The sequence below is a fragment of the Mobula hypostoma genome, chromosome 26 (assembly GCF_963921235.1).
Source record: "Mobula hypostoma chromosome 26, sMobHyp1.1, whole genome shotgun sequence".
NCBI classification, from domain to species: domain Eukaryota; kingdom Metazoa; phylum Chordata; class Chondrichthyes; order Myliobatiformes; family Myliobatidae; genus Mobula; species Mobula hypostoma.
The window spans coordinates 33,347,642-33,358,230 of NC_086122.1; the positions used below are offsets into that span (position 1 = coordinate 33,347,642).

Consider the following 10,589-nt stretch of genomic DNA (forward strand, 5'->3'; position numbering starts at 1 on the left):
GGATTGAGGTGCATGAATGGCATTTGTGGGCCAGGCTGTCTACATGACCGGGATCTCAGCGGGGCTGTATCAGAGCAATGGCTGCTGCAGGCATGCGCTGGTGCTTGTGTCATCGGCGCATGTAGCTGGGATGGGGGAGATGCAGTCGGGATTATCGCTGGGAGATCTGTGAAGCTTGAGAATGACTGGAAATTACTGTGTGTGTAGTGTGTGATCTGAAACTTTTGTCTCTGCTTAGACCTCAACCTGGAGATTTCAGTCGTAGACCCGCTCGATTTGAAGGCAAGGCAAATGCAGGGTTTGGCCAGCCCAGGTAATTACTGTTTATCATGCTGTTGATATGCGGCAGAAGGCATGGAAAGATCCAACAACGCAAGTCAATCTTAGTCTGCTAAACCAATGGGGTCACTAACCTTCACTGGCAGTTGAAAGACCCATTTATCTCTGCTCTGTCTGCATCAATTAATTATGTCAGCTTATAGAACAATACAGCATAGGAACAGGCCCTATACGATGCCAATCCAACTAATCCGATTGATCCATATCCCTCCATTCCTTCCATTTGTTTATCTGCCTGCCTATATGTCTCTTAACTTTGCTGTCATCTCCGCTTCCTTCCACCACTTCCTTGGCACTGCATTCCAGATACCTGCACTCTTAGTTTTAAACAAAACATCTCATAAGTCTCTTCTAAGCCTTCTTACCTTAAAGCTGAGTCCTTTTTTTTTTAATCAGCTGCCTGTTACACTGCTGGCGTTTCGGGCAGCAACGAATGTCCTCCATCTCTGGCAGTATTCGTGACCTCCTGTCAGTAGGTTCCTCTCAGTTTTCACGACTGTCAGTCACACAAGTCCTAGGTTGAGACTCAGGAATACCATCACACTCAGATGTAGAAGGATTCTTCATTGCTGTTTCCGTAGCAATTTTGTTTGACCAGTCAGGGTTGCTAGCCCCGAGCTGAACCCCCGAACCTGGACCACTCTTAGCCTGTCCTCGACCCTTTGACCTATTTGGCATTTGACCCTACCAAGAGCCAAAGCGTAAAGCCCTGACTCCAGCCAGCGTAGCTCCCCAAGACATTGAGGCACGCAAGCCTCCAAACCCTACGACAAGGTTGTTGTCTTCTTGGAGGGTAAGACTATGTCCTCTAGTATTTTACCTTTCTTTCTACTTCAGGGAGAAGAATCGACCCCTCAGCGCCTCTGCTCCTTCTCCTCTTGCTATGCTTGGCAGTCTCATCTAGGTCCCTTGCACCTCATCTCCTGTGCCTCTGTTCTCCTTTCTGTTTCTCTCCCTCATTCCCCTCCATCCAGCCCCTCGCTTTCATCCATCATCACATCCCTTCCGTTGAACCTCTTCTGCCAGAAACTGGCGTCGGCTCTGTCCTTGCTTTTGACCTTTTACCCCGTTATTGAGTGGCGGGGTGGGATGACGTCTCCACCAAAGGAGGTGTAGGGCTCTCCTTCCCTCCACCAGGCTGCAGGTCACTCTTGGGCTAGGTGTAGCACCACATCAGACTGAAGCCACGGGAACGGGTGGTAGGTGGTCGTATGAGCGGCCGGCGCACATCACAAGTCCTGGTTATGTGACCAGTGACACCGGGCTGACCATCTCTGAAGAGTATTGGTTATAGCTGGGTCACCCATCTTGTGAAGACACTGCCCAGAAGACAATGGCAAACCACTTCTGTAGAAAAGTTTGGCAAGAACAATCGTGGTCATGGGACTTGATGGTATCGTGCAGGATGGCGCATAATGTCGATGACCCCAGTACTGCAGAGCCCACTCTCCACGGGGTTTTAAATGCTCTAATTTATTGCTGTCTCCTCTAGAATGTCGATGACCCCAGTACTGCAGAGCCCACTCTCCACGGGGTTTTAAATGCTCTAATTTATTGCTGTCTTCCTCCAGAATTGCGGAAAGACGAATCTCTTCAGGACACCGAGACCGATTCTTCAGGAGCTCCGCTGCTCAAAGTCTACATCTAGGATCAGAGGGCAGATTGATCAGAGGGCATGACGGGTGGATCCAGGAGAGTCGAGTGGAACACATGGAGCTGAATCCCTTCCTCTCTGGGTCTTGGCTGTTTTCAAGGTTGTGTTGTTCTCTCCCTCCCGCTGACACCTTCGGGACTTTCACTAGTTCTGGGTACAGTCTCCAATTGCCGGAGTTTGCTACGACTGGCCTTTAATACAACCATTCTTCTACTCCTTTGCACCCTACTCCAACCTTCACCATCTCTCCCCCCCCCCAACCACCCACCCTGAAGATGAGGAGTCCTACCTTGGTGCAGGAGATCTAGAGTCAGTGGACTGGAATGAAGAGATAGGACCCACCACGCTTAGTGAGTGGGCACAGGATCTTTCACCAGGGTAATGGTAAGTTCTCGCTCAGGTGGAAGGGTTATGATTGGTTATGTGTGTACAGTTACTTTTGTTTTGCACTGGTACCCTTGCTTAGCATTCAAAGTATGTTCCGGGAATAAGCACTCCTGGAATCAACACTATAATCTGTTGTTATAGCACTATGTAAGAGATAAATTGCCAACCACACGGACATCCAGCACTGAACTTCCCCAGGGCTCAATGCCAAGAGTTGGGGGATGTGTAGGACCCAGGACTGCGTCTTGGCCGGCAACAGTGGGCAACCAGTGGGCCTGCAACCACTGGACTGGGGGAGAGTGTGCAGTTAGCACAGGAGGGCAGCATCCACGAGGCGATGTCGAGAGACCGTCAGCACGAGGAGCAGGGTGCTTCCAGCCTCCAGCAATGGGTCTACCCACTGTGCCAGCCTAGGTGCTCTCTGGAGCCGCACACCTCAATGCTGAGTGGCCACACTACCACCCGCGGCCCGCCCAACGCCAGCCCTCACGTGCTGAACTTGTAGTGATTTGCTGCTGAGGCTACGGTGGCGAAGGGCAGGGTCTCCCGAGCGGATGCCCTGTGTGAGGTACAGCACAGTACATAAAGGTGATTGTGTAGCCTGGTGGACTAAGAGTACCAGAATATATTCTCTCCATTGAATGAGATGCTGGACTGTAGTGGGCAATATTGATGGATTTTAATGAGTTGCTTTTTTATATTAAAACGAAAAACTTTATCTTTGTGATCTCGAACTTACTTCCACACCTGACCTCCGCTCCCAACACTCGCCCAAAGAGATGGGTCTAGTTAACATTATGATTTAGGATTCCTCCAACTGGGCCTTTGTTTCTTGTGTCCTTTATTTTGATATGGACAAGCTCGCAGTATCAGTGAAATCTTTGGGATCAGCATCCATCATGGGGTTCTACCATTGGCGATGAAGCTGAACGGCTCACTGAATCCTGTAGACTGGCAGAGGAATTTGGGTTCAGACCTCCACCTGGAGTTGTTAATCCCACCTTTGGGGAAACGCCACTTGTTTCATTGCTACTATCATTGTAACTCACGCCCTCATTTCCTGCTTTGTGCAGAAATTTATTTATTTGTGTTTTCATGGGCAATTGCATATCATACCTTGCCAAAATTCACGCATGGACTGACCATGAATCATTGGACAATTACTGGACCCCAGGGACAGACACTGCTATGGAAAAGTGAGTTTTGACAGCTATTAGGAAGAAGCAGAGATCAGTAAGATAGAATAGATGAAGTCTGGTTTTTTTCGTGTTTCTGGTGCTACCCCTTCCAACCGCCAGATGGTGCTGTAGAGTCAAGCATGGCCCTTTGCTGGGACACTCATCCATTCTATTAAACACACGGTAATTTTCCTTGGTTAATTAATCCATTTTTTAAATGGGTCATGTTACATTTAAAGGAACATGTTTCAGTGGGTACAGTAACCCACTGAAGCACGCTCCTCTAAATGTAAGGCGACTCAATTATGCTTCTGTCTTGGTGCATTATCAGTTGATCATTGTAAATTATCCTGTGATTAGGCTGGGGTTGAATCAGTGGGTTGTTGTGCAGAGCAGCTCGAAGGGCCTGTTACGTGCTGAAAAAATAAGCAAATAGAATTATCCCATTCCTCTCTTGGCACAGTAAACAATTAAAACCCATCCCTGGATGCATAATTGAAGCACCTTTCTCTGGTACATAAGATCCACTTGAAAACACGATTGGCCAAATAAATTCAGAGCAAAATCAAAACTGCTCGAAAAATCTTTTGCATGCTACATTTCCTGAAGAGACATTGGATTGCCGAGGGAGACAGGGTTTAAAAGAGCAAACGGGGGTAGTTGGCACTTTTTACATGCCACAGTTCCCAAGGAGACATTCGGTTGTGCATAATTAGGCATTTGGCAAGATCCAATAAAAAGAAGTTGAATTTAAGTGCAGTGGCTATTGTGTAAATGGGCCAGTGTCAGAGTGGGCTGTGAGGCTTTGGCTCATAGAGGCGTAAGCCGTAGGTAGATATTTTTTTTATTATTTATTCTTTCTTTCTTATTGCACGTTTGGAGCAGTAGTGATGCCAGGCAGGATTCTGGAGTGCTGCTCTTGTGGGATGTGGGAAGGCAGGGAGGCCTCCAGTGTCCCTGATGACTACAACTGCAAGAAGTGCAACCAGCTGCAGCTTCTAATACAGTGTGTTAAGGAGTTGGAGCTGGAACTGGGTGAACTCTGGATCATTTGGGAGGCTGACGGTTTGATACAAGAATAGGCAGTCAGCACAGAGTACTCTATGGCCGTTCCCCTCAACAACAGGTATATTGCTTTAGATGCAGTTGGTGGGGGACGATCTAACAGAGGAAAGCCACAGCAGTCAGGTCTCTGGCACTGAATCTGGCTCTATAGCTCGGAAGGGAAGGGAGGCAAAGGGGAGAGTTGTAGTGATAGGGGATCAATTGGTTAAGGGAGAAGAAAGGAGGTTTTGTGCATGAGAGTAAGATTTCCGGATGGTATGTTGCCTCCTGCATTCCACAGTCAGGGACATCTTGGATTGAGTCCACAGCGTTCTGAGCGGCCAGTGGTCATGGACCCTGTACAGATTACAGAAGAGGAGCTGTTTGCTGATGAAGCAGATCAGGGTGGATAAGTCCCCAGGGCCTAACAAGGTGTAACTTTGGACCCTGTGAGAGGCAAGTGCAGAAATTGCAGGGGCCGTGGCAGAGATATTTAAAACATCCTTATCCATGGGTGAGATGCCAGCCAATTGGAGGACAGCTAATGTTGTTATGTTGCTTAAGAGGCCGGTGACTAGTGGTGTGCCTCAGGGATCTGTACTGGGTCCGATATTGTTTGTCATATACATTTATGATCTGGATGATGGGGTGGTAAATTGGATGAGTAAGTATGCAGATGATACTAAGATAGGTGGAGTTGTGGATAATGAAGTAGGTTTCCAAAGCTTGCAGAGAGATTTAGGCCAGTTAGAAGAGTGGGCTGAAAGATGGCAGATGGAGTTTAATGCTGATAAACGTGAGGTGCTACGTTTTGGTAGGACTAATCAAAATAGGACATACATGGTAAATGGTAGGGCATTGAAGAATGCAGTAGAACAGAGGGATCTAGGAATAATGGTGCATTGTTCCCTGAAGGTAGAATCTCATGTGGATAGGGTGGTGAAGAAAGCTTTTGGTATGCTGGCCTTTATAAATCAGAGCATTGAGTATAGGAGTTGGGATGTAATGTTGAAATTGTACAAGGCATTGGTGAGACCAAATTTGGAGTATTGTGTACAGTTTTGGTCACCAAATTATGGGAAAGATGTCAACAAATTAGAGAGAGTTTAGAGAAGATTTACTAGAATGTTATCTGGGTTTCATCACCTAAGTTACAGAGAAAGGTTGAACAAGTTGTCTTTATTCTTTGGAACGTAAAAGGTTGAGGGGGGACGATAGAGGTATTTAAAATTATGAGGCGGGGTTGATAGAGTTGACATGGATAGGCTTTTTCCATTGAGAGTGGGGGAGATTCAAACAAGAGGACATGAGTTGAGAGTTAAAGGGCAAAAGTTTAGGGGTAACATGAGGGGAACTTCTTTACTCAGAGAGTGGTAGCTGTGTGGAACGATCTTCCAGCAGAAGTGGTTGAGGCGGGATCAATGTTGTCGTTTAAAGTTATATTGGACAGCTATATGGACAGGAAAGGAATGGAGGGTTATGGGCTGAGTGCAGGTTGGTGGGACTAGGTGAGAGTAAGAGTTTGGCATGGACTAGAAGGGCCGAAATGGCCTGTTTCCATGCTGTAATTGTTATATGGTTATATATGGCTGTAATTTTTATGTATTGCACTATACTGCTACTGCAAAAAAAAAACACGTAGGTGATGATAAACCTGATTCTGATATGGGTCTCTATAGTGGACTGAGAATGGGAAGGGGACTGGGAGAGGGAATATCATGGTTTGGAAATGGGGAAGGGAGCAGGAAGCACTAGAGACATTCTGCACTGATCAATAAACCAATTGTTTGGAATCAAATGACCTTACCTGGGGTTTGAGAGCTGGGTGTGTCTGCACCTATGCCAGCCACCTGTCCCACACCCATCCCTTGGGTCTTTACCCTCATCATTCCCAAAATCCTTTGCTCGTGCCAGATATACAAACTTGCTCTCCACTCCACATTGACTGTGCAAAAGTCTTAGGTACCCTAGTTATATATAGACTGAGAATAGACAGATCAGTGAAGGAATGGGAAGAAGTGACATGAAATGGGAAGCACAAGATGACCTTTGCAGGTAGAGTGCCAGTGTATCCTGAAGAATGGTCACCCAGCCTGTTGTTGATCTCACCTGTAGGTCATCATTAGCATTGAATGCAATAGGCCAGGTTGGAGTAGAATGTGAATCTCTGCCTCACCTGAAGGATAGTGGTGAGAGAGGATGTGAAGGGACAATGTTGCACCTCCTACAGCTGCAAGGGGAAGTGTCAGGGGATGGGAAGGAGTGGGTGAAGAGTGATGAGTGAATCATAAAGCTGTAACCGAATCAGTAAAACCAGAAAACCAATAATAAGAGAAATGCAACTTCAGTATGTATCCTATCAAGTGAATGAAATGAATAATCAACTATTAAAAACCCTAGAAGAAATGGTGAGAATTAGCAGATAACACAGGCAGAAAAAGTACAGTAACGCAAAGATAAACACGTGTAGTCTAGAGAATAGATTGGTTAGTGTTCCAGGTAGAATGACTACCTAGGAAAGTGATCCTTGCTGGAATATTGACTTGGGAGAGGACTTGACCATTTTTGAGCTTATTCTTCCTGTGAATTTAAAGAGTCTGACAGAGGTGGCATTGGCAGCTTCTTCTCTGTGCATGAAGATGCCTGCTGTAGGTAGTCCAGGACTTCTATTTAAGTCCTTGAGAGGAGGATTCTCTGCTACACGTTAACTGGGGTCTGAGGTCTTGATCTACAAATATTCTTTTCCATAATTAACTGACCCCTGTGTTGCCCCATTGAAGGTGACGAGATATCTGCTCTGGAAGCAGCTTCCAAGGAATGGATGATTCACCTGTTCCAGCATCTTGCTCTAAACATTTGTAGACAGAAGGCACAGCAAGAACAGGCTGATAGAGGATGCATGTCTTACAAATGTTGAATTTAAGGTCAGTTCTTCTGTATCCTTCACTGAGTGGATTGATGGTAGTTTGGAACTTAGCCTCTGAGTGCTCCTTTGCATACTGCAGACTGACTAAGGTTCAGGCAGGTATCACTCCTGTACATTGCAGTTTCCCGAAAGTTCTAAAGATTAGCATTATTCCTGGCAGGCTGTTGGAGGTGAGGTGCAATATTGGAGAATGACATTTGAGTGCCAGTATTTGAAGCGGTGGCAAGTGATGTTATGTACAATGAGGCAGCATGCTCTTCTTCATCTTCACTTTCCTGGTCTCCTGCTTCTCTTTCAAACTTGGTTGTTGAAATTGTGGTGATAGTGGCGAAGGGGCAGATTCCCTTTGTAATCTCCAAAGACATGACACAATATGGAGCAATGGATTAGCAAGAGATGCAGATTAAGACAATGGACAGCAGTCAGGGACTGTACAGAAACACATACATTAGAATATTCAAGGCAATGTCAACTTCATTAAAGTACTGGTAAATAAGATTAGCATTGATGGGTCCATAGACATGATGGATTGAGTGGGCTGTTTCTATGCTTTATAATTTTGGCTCTATTATTAAGAAAAGCTTGGACCAATAATGAACCTTGTTGGACACTGGTTGACATTGGCTCTGGCTTGTTTCACATCCTAATGTTCCTACCTTCAACGGAAGATGGAAGTGAAATTCTGTGGGCAGCTGAATTTGAGAAAGTCATAGGCTTTAGTGAAGCTGGAAGAGGCCATGTATCTCCCACCAAAGGTCACATCCATTGTTCCTCTAAGTCATGGAGCACTACAACACAGAAACAAACCCTTGGACTATAGCCTTCCGGGTGGAATCCTTGTGACACATTTCAGTCAAGGCAGTTAAGGAGGAACCTGCCCACATCTTTCCCCTTTGCAGACAACAGGGAGACATTTCTATAGTTACTACTGTCAGATTTGTCTCTTTATGAAGATGATTGTGCTTACCATATCTCTGCAGATAGTGAGATTGTTGATTTCCGACAAACTTAGTTTTAGAATTTAAGGAGGGATATTGCCTGAGGCTTTCTTAATTTTTATCTTTCCAATTTGTTGGTCAGGAGCAGCAGTAAAGGAGTTGCTGTGGGGGGAAGAGTATTTGTGTCAAGAAATGCAGTGCAATTAGCCTTCAAACAAGTTCAGTAAAGTGGGTATTGACTATCTGATTGTGCAGGGGGCTTGGTATCTTGTCTCTAGTCAGCTTTTACCAACATAATAATTGTCAGCACATTACTGACTCTTCCACCCTCTATCAATAGGTTATAGATTTTCTGATTAACCTTTGATTTTGTGTGTCGACCTGTTTCTGTTCCCTTGACGAATAGTAGACTTTGGCAATCCAGCACCCTTGGAACTGTGGTTGTATCAGACTGACAGATTTTTGAACTCTTGGATATTACTCCTAATACACACCGTACTCATAATTCACTTCTTAAAAATTTTTCCAGTTATCTAAATGAGTTTTAAAATAGGCTTCCAAACAATAGGATGGATTATCAGAATTTTACTGTAATCATTTACACTAGCACCCTACATGCATGCACACACAGAATTTCAATGGTGGGTAGGCTACTGCCCAGACATACCCTTCATCTGTCATGTTGTAAGTAAAATGTACACCACATCCTACAACACAGCAAAAGAAAACTTTTATGTAGTTTGATTCTTCACTTAACATTCTTAGTTGGAGCAAAGATTCCCTAAGTGAGTGTTTGCTAATCCACATATGTACGAAAGGGTGCAATTCACAACATAGGAGGACAAAAGCCCAGCAGAGGTTACAAAAGCTATTCTGGGAATGAAAGAGTCAACCTACAAGGAGTGTTTGATGGCTCTGGGCCTGTATTCACTGGAGTTCAGTAGAATGAGAGAGAACCTCATCAAAAACTACTAAATATTGAAAAGCCTCAAGCAGGGGCTCCCAACCTTTGTATGACATGGACCCCTATCATAAACCAAGGGATCTATGAATGCTTGGTTGGAACCCCTGGCCTAGGTAGTGGAATGTGGAGAGAATGTTTCCAATAGTGAAAGAGTCTATGACCAGAGGGCACAGCTCAGAATTCAAGGCTGTCTCATTAGAACAGAAGAACTCTTTTAGCCAGAAGGGAGTAAACCTGTGGAATTCATTGCCAAAGATGGCTGTGAAGGCCAATTCAGTGGGTATATTTAAAGCGGAGGTTGATAGTTTATTGATTAGTAAGGGCGTCAGAAGTTACAGGGAGAAGGCAAGAGAATATGGTTCAGAGGGAAAATAAATCAGCCATGATTGAATGGTGGAGTAGATTCAATTACCTGAGTGGGCTAATTCTGTTCCTATATCTTATGCCCGATACTAAAGTTGAAAAAGGACAAGAGAAATTAACAAAACCAGAGATTGAAATAATTAAAATATTATCTAAAATGGACTGGAACTAGGTAATGGCTTTAACCTCTCCCATTTAACTTGATGGAAATCATGCTCCTGTAATGCTGTCTTTAAAGACAAATCAGAGGTCTCAGAGGCTGCCTGTCATTGGTGAAGTCTTCATGTATCCCAGTTGGGGATCAACTGTTTTAACCTGTTTCCACTGAAACATAGGTGGTTAAAAACTAACACCCTGCCAGATTTTTATTTTATTTAGAGATACAGCACAGAATAGGCCCTTCTAGCCCCTTAAGCAACGTGACCCAACAACTCCCGATTTAACCCTAGCCCAATCATGGGACAATTTGCAATGGCCAATTAACCGACCATATTGTATGTCTCTGGACCGAGGATGGAAACTGGAGGACCCAAAGAAAATCCATGCATTCAAACGGGGAGTCGTAAAGAGGCTCCTTACGCAGGCCATTGGAATTGAACTCTGACCCCTGACCCCCCCCCCACTGAGCTGTAATAGCGTTGCACTAACCACAACGCCACCGTGGCACCCCAATCCTTGTGGTCAGCTTCACACAAACAGAATCCTTCTTCCGGTGCACCTCTTTTGCTAGTCTTTACAACAAAAGCATTCGTGTCAGATCCGTAGGGCAGGATCACCGTGCTGCTAAATTTACCGC

The 10,589-nt window shown here is 45.1% G+C and overlaps 1 protein-coding gene across 2 annotated transcripts in view; it reads left to right on the plus strand.

Annotated features, from left to right (window-relative positions):
- The window catches only part of kdf1a (keratinocyte differentiation factor 1a), a 35,613-nt gene extending 25,146 nt beyond the window's left edge, over window positions 1–10,467 (plus strand). The window contains exons 3-5 of one of the 2 annotated variants that reach the window (XR_010016201.1): window positions 239–313; window positions 1,911–2,377; window positions 7,383–10,467. Coding sequence is in view for 1 of the 2 variants with exons in the window: in XM_063034054.1 (XP_062890124.1) it covers window positions 239–313; window positions 1,911–1,987 (152 nt within the window). In the remaining variant the exon portion in view is untranslated. Of the gene's footprint in view, window positions 1–238; window positions 314–1,910; window positions 5,285–7,382 lie in introns of those variants that run through there. The other variant, XM_063034054.1, reaches the window with a different exon arrangement.
- The last annotated feature ends 122 nt before the right edge of the window (window positions 10,468–10,589 follow it).